This window comes from Halichoeres trimaculatus, unplaced genomic scaffold, assembly GCF_033239565.1.
Source record: "Halichoeres trimaculatus isolate MK-OKI-2021-1 unplaced genomic scaffold, fHalTri1.1 fHalTri1_scaffold_23, whole genome shotgun sequence".
NCBI lineage: Eukaryota > Metazoa > Chordata > Actinopteri > Labriformes > Labridae > Halichoeres > Halichoeres trimaculatus.
In genome coordinates, this window is record NW_027437201.1 from 10,992,277 (window position 1) to 11,013,117 (window position 20,841).

The 20,841-nt window shown below is 41.9% G+C and overlaps 2 protein-coding genes across 3 annotated transcripts; one reads left to right on the forward strand and one right to left on the reverse strand.

Annotated features, from left to right (window-relative positions):
• Positions 1-507: 507 nt before the first annotated feature.
• zc3h7bb (zinc finger CCCH-type containing 7Bb) lies at positions 508-13,967 on the reverse strand. Of its 2 annotated transcripts, none has more exons than XM_074662925.1 (21): positions 13,653-13,967; positions 12,785-12,846; positions 12,630-12,666; positions 12,224-12,421; positions 11,462-11,620; positions 11,063-11,203; positions 10,930-10,972; positions 10,608-10,834; positions 10,209-10,503; positions 9,684-9,742; positions 9,453-9,552; positions 9,183-9,344; positions 8,825-9,030; positions 8,629-8,729; positions 8,363-8,544; positions 8,179-8,258; positions 7,813-8,084; positions 5,791-5,896; positions 5,334-5,442; positions 4,916-5,049; positions 508-4,826 (listed from the first exon to the last, which is right to left on the reverse strand). In XM_074662925.1, the coding sequence occupies exons 2-21, from the start codon at positions 12,841-12,843 to the stop codon at positions 4,791-4,793; spliced, it is 2,706 nt and encodes a 901-aa protein (XP_074519026.1). In that variant the 5' UTR covers positions 12,844-12,846; positions 13,653-13,967; the 3' UTR covers positions 508-4,790. The 2 variants fall into 2 exon arrangements, with proteins under 2 accessions (XP_074519026.1, XP_074519025.1); XM_074662924.1 differs by having other exon boundaries at positions 10,599-10,834; positions 13,653-13,960.
• Positions 13,968-15,146: 1,179 nt separating this feature from the next.
• On the forward strand, positions 15,147-20,778 carry rangap1b (Ran GTPase activating protein 1b). Its single transcript, XM_074664098.1, has 16 exons — positions 15,147-15,262; positions 15,627-15,745; positions 15,867-15,994; positions 16,126-16,185; positions 16,291-16,470; positions 16,559-16,693; positions 17,510-17,668; positions 17,808-17,921; positions 18,004-18,103; positions 18,213-18,297; positions 18,460-18,607; positions 18,724-18,807; positions 18,932-19,034; positions 19,134-19,222; positions 19,457-19,578; positions 19,668-20,778. Exons 2-16 carry the CDS (start codon positions 15,634-15,636, stop codon positions 19,750-19,752), a joined length of 1,704 nt encoding a protein of 567 aa, XP_074520199.1. The 5' UTR covers positions 15,147-15,262; positions 15,627-15,633; the 3' UTR covers positions 19,753-20,778.
• The last annotated feature ends 63 nt before the right edge of the window (positions 20,779-20,841 follow it).

The window sequence follows — 20,841 nt, forward strand, 5'->3', positions numbered from 1 at the left end:
CATAGGTTTCAAAGACTGTTACATCAGCAGATAGTGTTTAAGTTAAACATACTGATCCTGGATACACTGAACACCAGTGAAACAAAATGTATGATTATGAAAACAAGACACTGATAAGATCATATGACTCAGTTAACTTTAACAAGTCTTAAATAATGGGGTCCAAATATGTACTCTGGTAAAATGCAATCTAGTTAAACAATTATTTCATGCAAATCAAAGGCTTCAGTAGCCTGATCAAAACAAATCAAGTTAATCCTTAATTCTTTTCTCACGTTGTATTTTCCACAGCAATGTTTTGCACACGACTGGTGACCATAGAGATGTAAAAGAGGAAACTGGGCTTAAAGACTTAAATGAATCATCTTTGATTAGCCGTGATAAATGCCCATCATTAACTAAAATCACAGGATGATCCCTATCGTTTTGTGTCGGTTACCGTTCAAACAAGATGCAGTCTTGATACAATGATTGGCAAAAAGCAGTTTTTTTCTAAAACAGTCTGTTTATTAAATGCTTTCAAGAGATTTGGTCCACTTGTGTGATCATGAACTTCCAACCAGGGAGGAGAAAAGAGAAAACAAAGTCAAGAAGATAAAACAAAAAAAAAACATAAAACAACAAAATATGTAAAAATACAGTACAAAAAGAGGCCTTGTTTTTCCAATTCTAGCAACCCTGGTTTTCTATGAGTTGTTACAAAAAAATTTGAATAACCAAATTCATTTAACTGATAGAAAACGGATAAATGAAGATTTGCTTGAGGCTGTGCAGGTGTGTGTTGATGAGGGAGATTCAAATGACACAAACTGGTTTTGGTGGGAAGGGAAGAAGCAGGGTGTGTCGTGAATTTTTCCTTCGTCAGAAACTTATTGCAGGCGAGATCTTTTTGATTTCATTAAACCGCAGCAGGAGCTTTGAAAAGACTCAGAGTAAAGCTGATTTTATTAATAAAGGGTTAAAGATAATCTCGAAGGAGTTTATCTGTGATCCCCAAACGGTGCAGCTTCCATAATGCAGTAAATTTATTAATTAAAGGACGGTAGGAGCTCAGTCTTTGCTTTTTAAGCATGAGGACAAGCAGCTGTATCTGCTACATGAGGCTGACTGTATCAAACACCAACATAATGTGTGATCTCCCATGTGCATAGCCTTCCCTTTAGTTGGTCATGATGAATCTCGTGCATCTGCAACACACACCAAACACACAGCACTGGTCTCCACAGTTTAATTCTTTTTTTTTTTTCCTTTCTTTGGAGCACGTCAGTTACATCATGAATGCTGGCCTTTCTCTGGTGCTGGAGGAGGAGCCTCCACTCAAATGCTCTCTGATTTTCCTCACTGGTCAAATAAAATCAGATCAGCAGTTGTATTTGGTACTTCTGTCATTTTTCATGCTGATTTTGACGTGCAGCACCACTAGAGGCAAAACGCAGATTAGTGAAGTGGCTTTATGTTAATATTCATCCAACCCTACATTTACTGAGTGGTAAAGAGCATTTAAGTGAGACACGCTCTCCTCACAACACGCTGATGGAAACATATTACTGACGCCAGCAATCTCATCCACAGCCACAGAAAAAAAAAACAGCTCCACTATCTCTTCACTGAATTACCTTATAAAGGGTGTCTAAGTATTATAATAGGTATCAGGTATAATATAGTGTATATATAAGCAGGATTATACAATAGGGGTATGTATCATCTTATAGGTGTAATATATTGAATAAGGCGCTATACGGGAGTATATAGGCTACTATGTATGCTTTGTTTCCAGATCTGTCTTTGAATCCAATAAAACATTAACGTGCAGCACAGGCAGCAAGCAGAGAGATCCGTCTGTAGGGTTCAAACTATGGCTAGGTAGCTGCAGAAACCATTATCTTAAATCATCAATTACACAGGTTCACCTTTGGCCTAAACAATCCCCACGACGACGACAGTCATGAACAGCAGGTCAGTCGTCCCATATGATCGACAGACGACAGCTGAGCGTAACTGATTATCTCCTGCTCGCTGCCTCCCAGACAGAGCTGTGCACTGCTGCATACACAGACGCATATTACTGTCAATTATTATATTCATACATGGATACATATATAAAGAGAGTTATACATTGCAATTAACATACATATATCAATAGCATATAGAGAAGAAATAGAAATAGTCAATAGATAGCAATCATTATTGTCATCATATTCATCATAATACTAGGAGTAGTAGTAATACGATCCCTCAGAGAAGCTAATACCTGGGCTGTTCCAGACAAGGGCTCATCAACAATCGCTCAAAACCAGCAAACTGAACCGCGGTCTGTATGATGAACTGAGATCCGATTAGGCTTGCTCAGGTAGATTAATTAACTGATTAAGGATTGTGTCAGTTTTAAGAAGCAGGAGAATTAAGACGCTGTAGCTTTTGTGTCACGATGTATTCATAGAACCTGGAGACACAGCGTGAAAATGTCAGACGCTTTAGATTGAGGATGTTTCTGCTAATAAAGTGTCTCCTCTTCAAGACTTTGGTTGTTCTTTTGAGTCTTCATGAATTAAATTGTAAACCAAGATTATTTCCGAGAACTGATGCTATCACTTGTTTAAATGCTCTGAGCCGGGTTCATTACTTAAAATATCAAATAACAGAAAGTGCAGCTCTTCATAATTGGGCTCCTTCCGCTGGTGAGCTCTCCACTTAGTTCATTGGTTTCACTCAAGAACAACAACAACAACAACAAAAAAAGCCTCTTATGTTTGGAGGTTCACTCATTTAACCCTTACTGATCTCCTCCAACACCTTCAGTGGAAAATCATATGAAATCAACCCCTCTCATACAAACCCTGTCTGGAACAACCCGCACAGAAGGAAAGTTACAAAATAAAAAGAATAATTATCAAAAAAAAAATCACTATAGTCATCTAGTTCAGCGATACATGTCATATAGCAATACCTCAATTACAAGGAGTTCTTCTATGTAATCAATACAGCTTTTCAGGTTATATATTTATTAAGCTTAACCGCTAAGTTATCAATTATCATTAGTAGTATACCATTATATGTAAATATGTATAATATGTGTGTATATGTATCTGAATATAGACATACCTCCAATGTGTGTCTGTCCACAGGAAAGGCTTGAATATGATAGTGACAGGTGACCTGCCAGTATATGTGTGTGTGTGTGCATGTGTGTAAGTTGGTGTGTGTTTATAGGCACAATATGGGGAATGACTCTACTTCCTGTCCTAAGCTAGCAGGTTTCCCATGATGCAGGTTGATGTAGCCAACACATATGAGGAACACAGGTTTCTATCAGAAGGCTGTGGGGCTTGGTCGGTGTTCAGTAAAATAATGACCTCAGTTTAACTCTTAATTCTTCTTTTTAATTATGATCACTCAAAATATGCATTCTTTTCTTTCTTTGTTGAGTTAATATTTCAAATGGACATTTTCACCCTTTCAAAATTATCTTTTTTTTTTTTTTGAAATAACAAACCTCATTGTCTTGAGCTGAACTCCCTCACATGATGAGTGTATTTATTGAGCTTCAGTCAAAGTGGGGTCATCATTTAGTAGCGGGTATCTGTGGTCTGAACAGCTCTATTGCTGAGAGCAGCTCGAGCCAGGACTAGTTGCTTCTTCCTAACCCTTCGTCACCCAATCCTCGTTTCTGTGCGCAGCTTACCGGTACAGTGTAATGACGGTGAATAGCACCTTAGTCGCTTTGGCAACAATTGCTTTAAGCCATCAGCTGTGTGACCCATAGCAACAGGTGATTCATTAAGGTGTGTTTGTTATTCCCCTTTGGGTCAACCTACAAGGGGCTGATAGTCACGACTGCTTGATTCACCTGAACGTCAGCTGCAAACGAATAATGTCATCTGTGTGTTTGTCCACAGTGGGAGCTTTTGATAGGGTTTGATAAAGAAAGAAAAATCCTGTCACACCACATTTTTTTTCCAAGCATCTAAAAAGTCTTCTCTATGAAAACATTCCACAACCACAGCAACCTTTTTAATGACTAATTTCATAGTTTTAAAGGCCTGTGCAGGCGTTACATTCATAGCACTCTACCAATATGGCAGACAATACAACAGGGAAGCACAACTCCCCTTGGGAAAACAAAAGTAAATATTGAATCCCTAGAAGTTCTCCTGACTCTCTTTGTTCCCTTGAAGGAAGGAGAGGGTAGAATTTGGTTGCTCAAAGACTAGTTTCCATTAAGAACCTCTTTTTTTACATTACTTCAGTCTTGTTAGCCTTTCACAGCACTGAAGGCTCAGCAGTTTTGGCACTACAAAGAAAAACAAATCATCTTTACATGTACAAGCGCCAAGCTTCAAATAAGTTTTTAACCGAGCTGCGAATGTATGAGCTGCGACCAGCGCGCCCATCGAGAATCGTTTCAGTGCTGCAAGGGGTTCAGAGAACAAAAAGAAAAATAGATACTCAGTCTAAGAGCACTAGGGAACACTAGCTGACTTTAAATCAAGGTTAAACTAGCTGTCTGTGGAACTTCTGGTGTAAAACCTGCTGAACAGAAACCTTAGGATGATGTGTGTAGCTGCAGCTTTCTCTCTGTGTGTTCTGGTGCCCGTGGGTGGTGTGTTATGTGCAGTGAGACTGTGTTCATTTGTGTGTGTGCATGTATGAGGGAGGTTGTTTGAGAATATGCTCTCACACTGCTGGCTAGAGGCTCAGAGAGGTCAGACTGGGGAGGTGACAGACGGTTGGGGCTGGTGTAGCAGGCGCCGTCTCTGTGCACAGCTCAGTGGCGATCAGCTGCCTCGAACTCAGAGATCGTCTCCGTCTGATAAGCCCCGGCCTCCCTGAAATCAGACATGGAAATCTCTCACACCTTTACTGAAACTTAAAGAGTCACCGTCACATTTTTTTGGCTTGTTTTGCAAACACTCACCATGCCCTCTGTGTAATCTGCTGTTATGGTGACCTGCTTGTCCTCCGGGGGCGGGGTCACAGCTGAGCTCTCTGTGCGTCGGCTCTGATTGGTGAGCTGAAGCCACAGCTCGTACATCTGTTGCATATCTCTCACTGAGAAGAAGTGAAGCAAATAAGGACATAAAACATCCACCTTTGTTAACATAAGTGAAAAACAGTGAGAGCTTCTCATGTCTGCTGCAGTGGGAAAGAGATGATTAAAATTCCCATAGCAGGTCTTGCTTTGTAAAACACTAACAACTGTGTCTTTCTTTTTGTTCAACTGAATCAGGAGTAACAGGAAAGCCGCAGAGGAATCACAGCTAAATCAAAAGTGGGAGCACTCTTCTTCTACTCAAAGCAGTGATTACAAAGCACTTTGTCTGAATGGGTCTTACAGCTGTTGTTTTTCATGTACGTCCAGACGTCTCTCTCCTCCAGACTGTGGGCGAATGAGCAGTTCCCGATATAGTGGCACTTCTTCTGCTTCATTACATGCACACACATCTGGACAAAGCAGAAGAAGCAGAGGGTCACAGTGATACTGGAATTGAACAACATTTTCCTGTCCTTGAGCCGACCTTGAGTTACATAAAAGACGCTGATTGTTCAAAACACCTTTGAACTGCCTCTCCAATCATGTCATGTAATCCTACGAATACTGAAGGACCTCATTTAACACAATAACAAGAACACACTGTCACAAGCACACAAGAAGCTACAAACGAATGAGACGCACAGGGAAGGTAATCTGCAAGAACACCTGTCCCTCAGGGCAAAAACAGAGTCAGCTGTACAGAGCATGTGAGAGGCCAAGGAGTGGAGAGAGGAGTGTGTGAAGATCAGAGCACTCACGTCATATTGCTGTGGATATGTGCGGGAGAAGGGTAGAGGCCGGACAACCACCCATTTCTTTTTCTCGAAGGATTTCACCAGAAGGACTCTGCGCTCCTTTGTCCAGCTAAAAAAACAGATATACAGACAAAACAAACTGAGTTATGAACAATTTTTTTGGCTTTCATGTGAAGTTAGGTTAACCAGGTGATAAACTGCTGATAGTAACTTCAAAGAACGTGAGTTTTGAGCAGAAAGTTGAATTTTGTTGCTCAGGAAGCTACAATAAAGTAATGTTGACACCCTAAATATCATGTCATGCTCAGTCTATTTGTTTTTGAAGTTTTTAAAAGAAGAGAATTATCAATAACAGAGTTCATGACATTTGTATCAATAAGCAGTCTCAGTATCTTATCATCTGTAGAATTAAGACATGTCCAGACTCTCTTTAAAGAGGGCTATGTTTAGTTGTGAGGAAATGACCCAGGGCCAGCAGCTCTTACTGACATATTCATAAACCATAGAAGTAACATGTACGCACATAGAGGAAATAAGGTACGGCATGACGGGCAATCTTACAACATTTTTTCAGAATTTGGCTTTTATTGATTATCTTCCCAGTTTGGTCAGACCTCCTGGACAGTAACCAGTAACGTGCGGTGAGGTCCATGACGAGGGCGGCAGGTAGCCAGCTAAAGTTGAAATTTCTATATGTGTGTGTTATATATACGATGCACTGCTCACCTAGATATGAACAAAAATAATCTGTATCTCAACGACACAAGAACACAGGCCAGGCACCTCCGGTATACTCTATTAAACGTCTGCACTAAAAACTATCGCAAGACCTCAAAGAGGGTGCGGTATTACAACCTACGGAAGCAGAGAAGCGCTGTGCCTCATCGATGCCCATGTTAATCAGCGTGAGACCTTAGTACGCATGCGCGAACCTGCAAAACGTTGTGATTTCAAGTAAACAGTCTCTGCCTCTGACGCACATTACAAGCATGAAGCCAGCGCAAAACACTGTCTGTCCCCTCTGTTAGCCTCCCTCTTGTTGACAAATCAGCAATTTCCTTATTTTATTTTTTAATTATGACAAATTATATACGAACAACTAAAAAAATATATTTTTATAAAAAAAAATATATATATATATACTTTTCTTGTTAGCCTAGGGGAGGCAGTGCCTCCCCTGCCTGCACACCACTGACAGTAACTGACTTCACTGCTCACCGCTTACCTCTCCTTCAACGTTTGTCTCAAGAAATATTGAGCTAGTGGTGCAATAAAGCATAAGATCCAAAAACCCAGTTTTTATTTTTTTTTATTTTCTGTATTTTATTTTCTTTCATACTTTATTTTTATGAACCGTAAAACTCTCTGAAAATCTTGATAAAACATTTTTAAAAAATAAAAATGAAAACATGGAAGTAACATGAATAAATCCATTTACAGACGTTAGAGTTCCTATGTTAGTAGATGTACTTTGGTTTTGTTTTTGCACTTAACAGAGAAATGTGAATGTACACATAACACAAAAAATGATTTGTTTTAGTGCCATAATTAATATATTAAAGGTTGGAAGCTGAAAATGATAACATCAGGCTTGAACCGCCCAGACCTAATGTTCTGTAAAGGTGTTAAAAAAATCCTGAATTTGAATTTCACACTGGCATCATCAGCAGGCTGCACTGGTGGTTTTGGCCATGTTCCTTAAATAGATTGTTTCATTGTTATTTTCTGCTCTACAACAGTCCCAGCATCACTGAACATTTTGTTTTTCAGAGATGGGAGCTGCTTTTGTTCTGGGCTGTGAAATCACAGTAACGGAAACGTGGGCACTTGATACTTGATTTGCTGGACAAAACTGATACCTGCCCTTGACTCTTGTTATATGCGGACAGTGACACAAATGAAGCCAGAACACAGCCTTAATATTTGGTTTTAGAAGAAAAAAAGGGAAAATAAAGGTCATGCTGCTTCACAGCTATGAATCATGGGGTACATTAAAGGGCTTTGTATATGTGTGAGAGGCCTCACCTGTGTCGTGCTTTGGCCGTGCAGTACTTGAGGTTTTTGTCCGGCTCGTTGACCTGTCCTTCCCTCCAGCACTGGCCGCACACAAACTTCATTTTCAGGTTGAGGGGACGTCCTCTTCCTGCCACTGCTCCTAACCCTCCCACCCCCATCCCACCCATGGGACTCACACCAGCCCCACCGAGGCCGTCGCCCCCTACACCTCCTCCGACTCCCCCCATTCCCCCGACTCCTCCTGCAGGTAGGCTGCTGCTTGGATGGGGTATGTGAATGGGCTGGAACAGAGAGAGAAAAACTTTGATGATGCTTTGTTTCTCTTCCTGTATACAGCCCTGACTCTTCAGAAACGGTGTCAGGACCCTCTCTTACCTTCTGCTGCTTCTGTGCATTCTGCTCCAACCTCTGCCAGTGTCTCTTGGACTCCTGCACCATCTCTTCATGGGTGATACCTGAGGGACGATTTGAGTTATTTGTGAAATGTTTGGTTCTTTTTAAGATTGTTGTGGTTGACCAGCTGGATTTTGTGAAGCGGAACAGTGTATCCTCTACCCACCAGTATCCTGCTGCAGGACCCAGCATTTTAACTCTATTACAGAGTGGGCGAAGGAGCAGCTGTCTTCACGCTGGCAGCCGTAGCGAACCTCATGGCGACATACATCGAACTGACAGAGAGGATGCAGGGGACGAACCTTACTGTAGCGCACATTGGCTGACCTTACCACGTGCACCAGGCACCTAAAACACAGAGAAAGGGCAGTGTGAAATCAAAGAAGTCCAACTATTAGCAAAGTCTGCTTCAGAATTACATCATTGACTCACTTGTTGTCGTCGAATGGGTGTCGAGCTGTGAGGTTTGAGCAGACCGCCAAGTTTTCTTTGCTGCGTTTGCTGATGATGCGAGGCTTACTGTCAAAACATTCCTTTTGAAAGAGAAATGAAATGAGAAGTCAGAATGGTGTTTGTGTAGGACAAAAAAAAGATGAAAGAAAAAGAGAAGCACAGGCTGTGTTCTGACCTCACAGAGGAACATGAACATGCCCATGTGGAGCTGCAGCAGCCTGGTGACGCTGAGTGCCCGTCTCTCTGTGCTACCCAGCGGATCAAACAGCAGCTCTCTGCTCAGCGCTCCTTTCCTCTCCTGAGTCCACACATCGATCTCCTCCTGGCAGTAAGCGAACGTACAGTTCTCTCCGTACTGGCACTCCTGACGCTCCTGCACCTCTGCAGAACACAAAGAGAGAGCGTGTTCAAGAGCATGTATCAAACCCCCCCTCGCTCCATATTTCACCTATCTCTTGCCATTGGATGCACTTCCAAGCGGAATATTCCACCTACAATGTACATTTGACTGTTTTCTTTATGAGAATACAAACCTTTACAGAGAACAAATGCCCCAAGGAAGTTGTTCCGTGCAGGTCGAGGCCTGATCCTCTTCCACGTGGGGTCATCTGTGTTTTTGATGCGGCACAGCAGCACGTCCCTCTTGCAGCGGTGTGCTGCCTCTGGCTGATACTTGTAGTCCATCACTCGTGGACCTGTGAAAAAGAGGAAAGAGATCAATTAAGCAATGTAACTCACAATAGTTAATGATCAACATTTATAAAATGGCACGTATCCTTTAAGGTTGAAGATCTTCAACAAACCTATTCTGCTGTAGCAGGCGTGACAGGCCTGACGAAACTCATGTGTGGCAGCGAGAGGGTTCCTGGAGAGTAGAGACAGGTTGGTTCCAGCTGGACCATTCTGAAAAGAGGAGCGGACATGGAAATATTACTTGTAACACAAACCCTTCTAATTAATAATTCTAAACAGTGATCGTAAAAAGCATTTTGTAGTCAAAGTCTTCCTGCGAGAGTAGAGTCAGTACTACTCACTGCATGTGCAGTACTGTGGTTGCGCATTCCAGGGATGAAGCTATGACACACTCGTCCCCCTGCAGACCAAGACACAAGGACACCGATGTCAGACATCATATTGTAATGGTGCTGACTCACACTGTCTGCTGCTGATAGTGCAGATTCAATCCATCACTTATTTATCTTGATCCCTATCAGAGCTCTCCTAAGGAAACAATTATTCCTTTGGGGGTAACAAGCCAAGATGCCACATAATGTAAATATTATACCCAATACTAACTTGTTCTGCTCTTGTACGTATGTCAGCATGCAGTTACCTGTAGATTATTTTAAATACAGGTGTAAATCTATCACTCCTGTAACATAATCCCTGTAAAGTAAATACGGGACTGTGTGCTGAGCTTGCTTTTGATGATGGGAGTGGGAACTAGCATGATACAAAAAGGCCATGGTGTGTGTAATTAATTATAGAAATTCAGGCGTAACAGGTGTATGAATAAAAACACTCAAGAGAAAAGGTCATTATTCATTTTTTCCCCTCACCAGGGAGAGTGTACTCAGACAAAGAGTCCAGCCCGCCAGCAGCGACTCCTGTCTTCCCGTCTCCATCCGCAGCCCCAGAAGGGAAGCCTCCCAAAGCGTCCTGCGCCTGGGTGGAGCCCTGGTCCCGCTGCGCCAGAGGTAAATAAGGATCCAGAGGGGGCATTTCACTGATGGAGGAGCTGAAAAAGGCGGAGGGAAGCTGGGGTGATGGGGCTGGAAGGCTTGGAGAGTACGGAGGCCGGAGACCCACTGCTGTGTTAGGGAGGTTTGTAGGGATGGCGCCCTGGACTGGACTCTGGATCAAGAGACAAAGAAAGCCAAATCCACTAATTTAAGTCACACTGACTAAAAACTCAGAGACCTCTTTTTGTCTGTCTGAACTCCACTCACTTCACTGACTTTCTTGGGGATGCACTCGAGCAAACTGTCCAGGTCGTCCTTGAGAGGGCTGCATTCCTCCATGTGCTCCGACACAGGGACGGAGTACGGCATGGGAGGCAGGGCCTGGCTGCTGGGGCTCTCTGACAGGTCAGTGCAGGGGGTCACAACAGGGGATGCTGGTTCGTCACTGACTGGGATAGGTGTAGCTAAAGGTGCAGGGATGCACTGCGCACTAGACAGATCCGCTGAGGAGGATGAACACAAGAATGTTGAAAAGCAATATTTATAGGCAGTAAAATAAGATGTGTGTTTTTGTAGGAGCTGATACGATGGGTCATACCTGGCCCGATGTCACCAAGAGATTCCAGCCCATTGGACGACATCTGCAGGAACAGTTTAACACGTTGTTAGGCGTTTTCCTTTCCTCACTTCATTCCAAGCCTGGTGCTCTGTCCTGCTACTACAGCACTCACCTCCCCTGTGGGTGGAGAGCTCTCCCCATGACTCTCCCCTTCTGATGCTGTGGATTCTGTCTGCAGGCTGACATAAGCTTTACGACCCTTCAGACCCAGTTTGGTAGCCAGATCCTGAGCGAGGTCACTCACCTGCCTGTCCTGTAAGTTCAATAACATGGAAAAATTATGAGCCTTATCAAGGATTTGGAACATACTGTCACTCATAAAGTCACTGAATGAAGGATATGTTTGACTTGATGTTTGTACTGATATGATAATTTACAAATATAATCCAAAACCTGTTTCAGACCACGTGTTACATCATTTTGGAGAAAATGTAGGTCAGGTTTTTCCATTTTCTCTTCAAAAAAACATATTTTTAATTGTTGGGGCAGAAAACTCATTCCTTTTACGTACGTGAGGTGCTGTGAGGAGACATTTGGTTCCACACTCGTAGGCCTCTCTGAATCGCCCCAACTCCCTCAAACAGATTGCTTTGCGGTACAGTGCTCTGCGGCTGCCTTCTGACACACACAGTGCGCTGTCACAGTCCTGAACACCGCGCTCATACTCCCTCTGAGGCAGAAAAAACAACAAAATTTTAGCAACAGCATTAAAAACTACACACTTATATTCTGACCTGTACTCCTACTTAAGCAGAGACACTGATTTAAGAAAGTATCATAATTTTATTTTGGAAAATCACTAACTACAGATGACTGAGCACAGCAGATTAACTGCCAGTCTAGATTAATATCGAGTGACAGTAGACAAAGTGGGGAACTATGTGTGAGAGCAATGTCAGTTTCAAGTGCAGTCAAATGGACATCAGTGGCGTCCAGACACTTCAACATTCTGGGGGTATATGGATATCAACTAATGAGAAGGATCTCAAAAAAAGATATAAGAAGATCTCCAATGGCTCCATTGTGTAATTATAGGAAAAGACCAATATCTATGTCTTCTGACTCGTATCAAACAACAGCTGACTTTGACCTGCAGGTTATCTCAAGCTAAGCTGTCCACAAACGCGTTATTTTGCTGTCTTTATTGATCTTCTCTCTTGTGTCATTATGTAATAATGAAGAAACAAGGATTAACTAACAAAAACAGAAGGGGCAGTTCTCTCTACACAAGCATCTGCACATGTCACATCCCCTCTTTCCCCCTCTTCCTCACCGTCTGGTAAAAAGCAGCAGCCCTGTTGACATAGAGGCTCTCCAGCAGCTCGTGGGGGATAACAAGGGCCTCAGCCTGAGCATAGCGTGCAACACTTATCCCCTCCCCATACTGCTGGGTCGCCTGACGACAGTCCCCATCCCGAAAACAAGCATTTCCCTCGTCCAGCAAGTTACACACCAACTGGGTCAGAAAAGCCTGAAGGGGACATGAGGAAAGAGGTCAAACAGTGATTGAACAATGGGAGGGATGAGAAGAGGAGAGAGGTTAACATAAATAAATAATGGAAGGGTAATAAGAGATGGACCAAAGCACTGAGAAGGATAAGAAATAAGTATTTGGAAGTATGGCTGTATCTTCATGACAAGTAATAGCTTATAACTGATTAAAAAAAGTAAAAGCAAACCTCATAACTCTCAGGTTCTGGGAAAGGCAATGATGACCTGTAGACAGAGAATTTAAATGAATTAAACTCCTCTCTATTTACATAAATAAAGTTAATATTAAAAACCTGTACGTCATAACAGAGAGGTCCACAGTCTACATGGGTTGTACACTCACTGGATAAAGCTCATTGCTTTCTGGATTTCCTCTCTTCGTTTCTGTCGTTCAGGATCCATAGCCTGTGTAGAGAGACAAGGTTGACTTGCAGCAGTGTCAGTAGTCAACTTATCGTACTGCTGGGTCAACAACCCAACTCAAGAGTCGGTAGAGCCGTCTCTTGATCCAATGAAAAACAAATAAAGTGACGTTCCCAGTTCAATAAAGGCGTTTTAAAATCATGCGAGTACTAAAAAAGGTATTGGTCAAGCACAGGCCTACCAACAACACGCCTAGAGTCATCGTACTAGCGTACACAAACAGCTGGGACAGCTAACAGTGACGCGGGCTAATGGTGGGCTTTAACTAAGTAGTATAAAAATATGGTTAGTCGAGCATGACATTGTACATTAAGAGGTTTAATATTAGAGTTATGGGCGATAAGTGTTAAACCCCGATAGCCACAACGGTGCTCGGGGGAAACGTTACACGGTTAGTTTTTCTTTACAGACAGGGCGCTGACAGTGGTCAAAAACACATTTCACTGTTAGCATTTTCCTGACGGTACTGTTTGTGTAGGTACTCCAACTCGACTTTACCTGCCGGTGGTTGGGATTAGCCAGCTAATGCTAAATCGCTGGCAGTTAGCTCTGCTAGCGTACAGAAATAGAGGAAGCAAAGTTACCTTTTTTTGTATTGTTGTCACACTACCATAACGCAAACATTGTACAGTTTATATGGCAGCTTTCAAATATTACACATTATACTGATATGTGACTACGTGACATAAAACCCCGGCTATTAACCAGTTAAGTTAGCTAGGGTAGTCTTCACATATCAGGGCAGTTCGAGCTAATACCCAGAGCCCTGACTTCACACGACAACTCACCGAGAGTTAAGTTGAGTGATTTTCAGATCAGAGATAGCTTCGCAGAGGGTGGCGAAAGGGGTAGAAAATTTCAGCTAGCCTAGTATCAGTAAATATCCAGACGCATAATTGTGGTTTTGGTATCCCTGTCATTGGTATTTGGACGGAGCACGAGTTTCTCTGCGCTACGGTTGCTGCAGTATACTGACTAGCTAACATTAGCTAGCTAACTGCTAGGTGTTGAAGCGAGAGCAGTATCGCAACAAGTTTCAAGAGGAGTGTAGCCACACGAGGGCGACACAATTGAGTCACTAAATTGGCTATTTAACGACTTATGCATCAAATGAATTGAATGCTTTGACAATATGAAAGCCTTCTTGTTATTTGTAACTAACTGTTTGACAGTGGGCTAAGTGACTACTACTACCACTACTACCACTGCTAGCACCATGACTTCCTGCATTTAAAATGTTTGTGTAGTTGGAAGAAAAGTACGATTAAAAGATATCTATTTAATGCGGTTATGTTTATTTTAGAACTACTTTTCAAAATGCGTTTCAGGTTAAGTGAAATAAGTATTCATAGAGGAAAAAGATCAGAATCAAGCTAAATATGCAAAGAATGTCACACCCCCTCTTCCTCTCTAGACATTTGAGCTGTAAGTTAGCTCTGAAGGCTAAAAACCAGTGGTAAAGGGTCTCCCTGCTTATTTTTTTTATTGTCCCTGTAGCCAGGTAGATTATTTTTTCAGTCGAGTAGCATGTTACCTCATTGAATTCAAAAGAAATGCATTGGTTTTTAAATTGGATACAAAGAACTACCTTATTTTTTTTTTAGCATTAATGGTGTATTCCCACACCATTATGGATGCTTGCTTTTGAAGTATGTACAACTTGGATGGTCCCTCTCAGTCCATCTCAGGCTCTGGTTGAGAGAGGTTGCTGGTGCTCCAGTACCAGGCTTTTTGAATAGTTTGATTGAAATAATATTATAGTTTTAACCTGCATCTGCTGATTTTTTAAATGTAAGCTCATACAGTAATCCTACCTTCAGGATCATGTTGGTCTTTGATAACGTGCAGCCCAAGGACCCAGTGACCTCAGCCACCCAATTTTAAGCACGGACTCTGTGCCTTGATTGATAAAGAAATCGCCAAGTTCTTAACAATTTAATGCTGATATCCTAAATCATCATGACCATTTTCTCTAAATCCCAACTCTTTGGGAATTGGGGTTGTTGAGCCAAAAATATATGAATAAATAAATGAATTAATTAATGAATAAATACATAAACAACTAAATTCGAGTAGTTTTTAATTTGCATATTAAATGTGGTACTGGGACTTGATATTCAGGGCTGTTGTAAAACTTTGAACTCATGCGAATTCTAATCAGTTTGATCCAATCAAATATTCGCAAAAGTAATAGGTGATAAAGTTTATCACAGCTGAACCTGCTAAGCGGAGTACCAATAGGTGGCGGTAAAACACATTACAATCCAACATAACCCAAGTCAGCGAAACCAACGAAAAAGAAACGTTGGCAGAATGACGTCACACACTTTAGCAACCGGCGCGCAGCGCGGAAGAGCGGCGTGTGAGCGCACTCGTTTCTGTGGAAATACTCTCTGAGGTGAGATACAAAGCTGGAATGTGATATATGATAAAGGCCGGCCGAATCGCCACAGAACACACTAATGTCCATTTAGGTTCGCGCTTTCCGTCATATTGGTGTTAGACTGACTTTAGCTGTCAGCGGTTAATAAGTTTTGTGTGCTGCGCACCTCCTATCAGTTAGCACCTATGAAGCTACCTAGCTACCTTCATTGTTGTTGATAGTTCTTCTGGTGTTTGAAAAAGGTCTTCCGTCAATGTTTTAGTCGACTTTAAACGTAATCGTAACATTTCTCGAAAAAAGTGATGTTTCATTTATAGCTAAGTTAAAAAAAAATCCAGACTTTCTCAGTTTTTAATGTCTAACATATGGATGTGTACAGAATCACCATGGCCTCAGATGACATTGCCCAGTTGGCTGATGCTCTGTCGAAGACCCACGTTGGGAACAGAGAGTTGAGCTATAAAGGCCTTGGGTTAAAGCTGGACAACAAAGAATCAGGTAAATTATTCAATAGAGTGGTATTTTTTGTTTTGTGTTGTATTGAGCCTCTTTTAATTTGGTGACATCGAAATATTTATCTTCTTCTCTTCACACCTGACAACCTGTTGTGTGTTTTCAGCAAAGGAGCTTATTCATGAGATTGAGCATTGTCAGGATCTGACAGCTCTGTGCCTGGAGGGAAACACTGTTGGTGTAGAGGCTGCCCAAGCTATTGCCAAGGCTCTGGAGAGCAGAGATCAGCTTCAGGTACTCTTAGATTTCAAGTGTGCTTTCATTGTAAACAAGCTGTTCAGATCTAGCATTCTTGCACTTTCAGAGGAAACACTGGCTTATTTCTGTACGAGGTTGTTTTCAGTCTTTTAACTGCGGTCTTTCAGAGATGCTACTGGAGTGACATGTTCACCGGGAGGTTGCGCTCTGAAATCCCAACGGCCTTGGTGAGAATTTCGTTGACTTGTTTTCTGTGATTTCTGATCACTGAAAGTATTTCAATGATTGCATTTGTATCTGATTCACATGCTTTCTGTCTTTGCTATGATCAGAGATCCCTTGGAAGTGCAGTTATGTGTGCAGGGGCCAGGCTAACTGAGCTGGACCTTAGCGACAACGCCTTTGGCCCAGATGGTGTGAAGGGAATCGAGCAGCTGCTGAAGAGTCCATCCTGTCACACCTTAAGAGAACTGAAGCTCAACAACTGTGGCATGGGGATCGGAGGAGGAAAGGTGCGTCTTCAGTTCACAGAGAGCTGGTTCTAATTGATGCCTATGTTATTGTGTCGTGGTGCAGTGACAGTGCTGTTTGTTGTCTTAGATCCTTGCTGAAGCACTGATTGAGTGCCACAGAGAGTCATCAGCACTTGGTGCTCCACTCAGACTAAGGGTGTTTGTCGCAGGAAGAAACCGCCTGGAGAATGAAGGAGCAAGCGCCCTGGCCAAGGCCTTCCAGGTAAAAACACAGACAAATTATCCACAGATTTTTCAGTACAGGCCTATCATTGAGAGTTCCTATCTCTTTATTTACTTTGAATCATATGAAGATTAATCGACTTTCCACTGCCTGCTAATGTTGGCACAAGAGAGGACACACCTTCATACCTTCACTGCTAGGCTTTGACACTTGTTAATTCTTTCCATATTCCTACCAAAAGCCTCAATAACCAACAACCACTGATGTATTTGGCAGAAAGTGGCCACATAACATAGGGATGTCCCGATATTACATTTTCACTTCCGATACGATACAGATACTGCAGCATTGAGAATTGGCCGATACCGATATTAATCCGATATATCAGCATTAAACATGCATACTTTTATTACTTATTTTGTAGTATGTCTGTCATGTTAGAAAAGGCTCGACTAAGTGATATCATTCAAACAAAGAACAGTAGTCAGTAACAGTAGGCATGAGGAAAAACTGACCCATTTATTATTAACCAATGGGTGACAGAAATTTTAACATTAAACATAAAAAATACTAGTAATTGAATAAAATAAAGAATAAATAAGAAGACCCAGAAAATAACCTAAATAAATCAAATAAAAACAGCAGGAGCAGAGTCTCGAATGGACTGCTTATATCAGAGATTTTAGATGCATTCCGATTCGATACCGATATTTGTTTTTTGCTGATATCGGACCGATGTCCCATATCAATATCGGACTGGGACACCTCTAACATAACAGGGACACACAATGAACCAAAATACTGGCAGTGTCAAGTGTCAACTTTATCCCACTCTCTGTTTTTTCCCTCTTTCAGCTGATGGGCAGCTTAGAGGAGGTCCACATGCCCCAGAACGGCATTAACTACCCAGGTGTGATGGCATTAGCTTCAGCCATGCAACACAACCCAGAGCTCCGAGTTCTCAACCTCAACGACAACACCTTCACCAAGAGGGGCACGCTGGCCATGGCACAGGTAACAGACATTCCCAGCAAGTATCGTGGATATGAAGACAGAAGGTTTGAAATAAGGGTTCATAAAATCTGTCTATCCACCTGAAATGCAATTTCCCCTCAGGGATCAATTAATATTTCTGGTTCTGATTCTGATCCAGGCTCTGAGGCTCCTAAGGAATGTGCAGGTCATTAACTTTGGTGACTGTCTGGTGCGCTCAGAGGGAGCCATCGCCCTTGCTGCCGTCCTCAGGGAAGGATTGCCAGTCCTAAGGGTGAGTTTAACACCACATCTCAGCCATTTTCTGTCTGTTGGTGTGAACCCTGCTCTAACAGTACTTTCCTGTTTCTTCACAGGAGCTGAATTTGTCATTTGGTGAGATCACAGAGGCAGCTGCTCTGGTGGTGGCTCAGGCTGTGAGAGACAAACCTCATCTGGAGAAAGTGGATCTGAATGGTACGCAACCTGCCATACCACGGCTACAATATCAGCATCTACAAGAGGTTTCAGCTCACTATTCAAGTCCTGTCGCAAACTTTTAAAGACTTTTGGTTTTCAATAACAGGTAACTGCTTGGGAGAGGAGGGCTGTGAGGCTTTAAAAGAAGCTATGGAAAACATAGACAAAGGAGACTTGCTGGCATCACTCAGGTAACATGTGTGTCTGTGTGTGTTTATATTATGTAGTAATCCAGTCTTTCAGCAGCTAATAATCAGTTCATGAACAACCAACACTTACAATAAATTAACATTTTAAACAAACAAGTTTGTTCACAAAAGTCACAAAAACTTGCTCTCTCGATGTCACTGCAGTGATGATGAGGGTGAGCCTGATGAGGAAGATGAAGATGAAGATGATGATGCTAGCGTTGATGATGATGATGAAGAGGAGGATGGTGAAATTGTGAAGGAAAATGGAATTCCAAGAAAAGATGACAGTCCTGAGAAAAGCCAGAGCCCGGTGAGACAAAAACACTCATTTAATCCGACTCTTGAGTCTTTAAAGTCTCGTCAAGTTTTGTATCCAGTTTACAATCACCAACATTGTATGAAGTGGTACTTTGTGTCCTCCCTCAGGCAGAGATCGTGTCTTTCCTCAGCTGTCCCTCTGCAGAGAAGCTCCTTCAGCTTGGCGAGATGAGAACCAACTTGAAACAAGAGGTAAAAATAACCATTGTGACCATGTAACTTTTTTGTACACCTGATCCAGCAACTTTGGCATCTGCTTGGATATTTTGCACAAAATGAGTGAAATCTGTTTATAAAAATCATCTTTCTTCATCAGGTGGATGCATCAAACCCCCACAGAGCAGCTGAAGTTTTCCTGACGATTGCATCTTTATACAGCGAGGATCCAGAAACCAAAGCCGCTGTCTTTGAATCTACAGGTGTCTGCAATGCTTCTACTTCTACTGATGACAAGTTTAAGATGCACTTGTTTACAGAAGGATAACACTGATGCATTTTTTGTTTCGTTTGTGTCTCAGACGCTGTGTTGAAGAAGATTCTCTCAGGATCAGACTTCCACTCGCACGGTTTCCTCACTACGCTGTTGGTCATGATGGGGCTCCTTAAGGCACGGTTCTGCTTTGGCAAATCTTACACCAACAGAAATATTAGATACTGGTGGGGGGAGTAGAAAATCAAAATTCATAGTAAGAAGCAAATCAGCTTGAGTGATGTGCTCTCTCGAAGGTGCTGGATCCAACTTTTCACTTATTGTCATTTACATTCTGTTAGATGTTAATTTGAATTTTTGAATTCTTTTTAATTACATTTAAGTTTCCTACTTTCCTGTTCTGTGTTTCAGGGAGAGGGGAAGATGAAAAAGGTCTCACTGGTCCCAGGTCACCTGATGTGTTTGGAGCACGCTGCTCAGCAGGAGTACCTAAAGCATCACCACGCTGCTCTGCTTCACACCTTCATATCCAAGTAGGATCATAACTCATCCTCCCTCGCTACGCAATAATGCTGCTCCTTGCGTCTGACTCTTTACACTTCCTGTTTCTGTGGATCTGCAGGAACGGTGGCGCTCTGAAGTCATGCAGCACTGCCACAGAGAGGCTGAGCTCTGCCCTTGAGAAGAAGTGCAACGACCAACACTGATCAACAAACACTGGGACACAGACACACACTGTACCAACGTTAACCTCCTCAGCAGCCAAACCAACACTTCACACTTGAACAAAAGGGACTTTGACAACCACTTAACATGTCTCCACTCCTGATTTGTACATTTTATGAAGGACGAACAGAATCTCTTAATTTTTTATTTTTCTACTTATTGGTCTGACTTATATTTTTATAGAAAACGTAGATACAAATAACAAAAATATAGAAATACACATGAGTTCACCTTTTAAACCAGTGTGTGAAAAACTTAAACTGATTGTTACAGAGTCTGGCACTTTTATCCAACATAGTTCACTGCATTTAAGGACATTTTTTAAATATTCAGTACTAGGAAATGACAGCAAAATGCTTGACACAATCTAACAATACAATCTGGATTTGCTGCACCTACTGACATTCAGCGACAGATTTGCTTTAATTTTTTAGCTCTTATGCATCAGACACTGATATTATCGCCAAGACATAACCCAGTGCTGTGATAAAGCCAATAGGGACAGGACAGTTTTACTAACAGTGTATGATTGAAATAATTTAGCCTGAAATACAGAGCTGACTTCATTTTCTATATTAGTGATAAGATGCTTCACTTTTTTTGGATGTCTTATTTTGTAGAAAGTCTGTTTAAAGGGAAAGAGACAAACCTTTTGGACAATCAGCCTCATAACAGTCACTGCTGCTCAATCTGAGTGTTGTGTGCGTCTAACTATAAGCAGGAGGGAGCCTGAGGACACAGAATCACTGGGAGCAGTTAGAGCAGCACACGGATCAGAGGACCAGGACCAATTTAACCTCAAGAAGCTTCACATTTTTTAATCCATACTTAATCTTAATGGCAACTTTAACGACTTATACCTCATATCGGTGTTGGTGACAAACTTTTAAGAGAAACTTAATAATGGGTTACAGTTTGACTTATATTGGACTTCCATTGGACTGCATTTACATTTTACGGATGATTTACTGTTCAATTACTCTGAAAGCTCTGTTAAAATTAAAACAAAGAAATGCTCTTCCTCTGAGTCCTATGTTTGTTCAGTAAGTTTACAGACATTTGTGAACTAT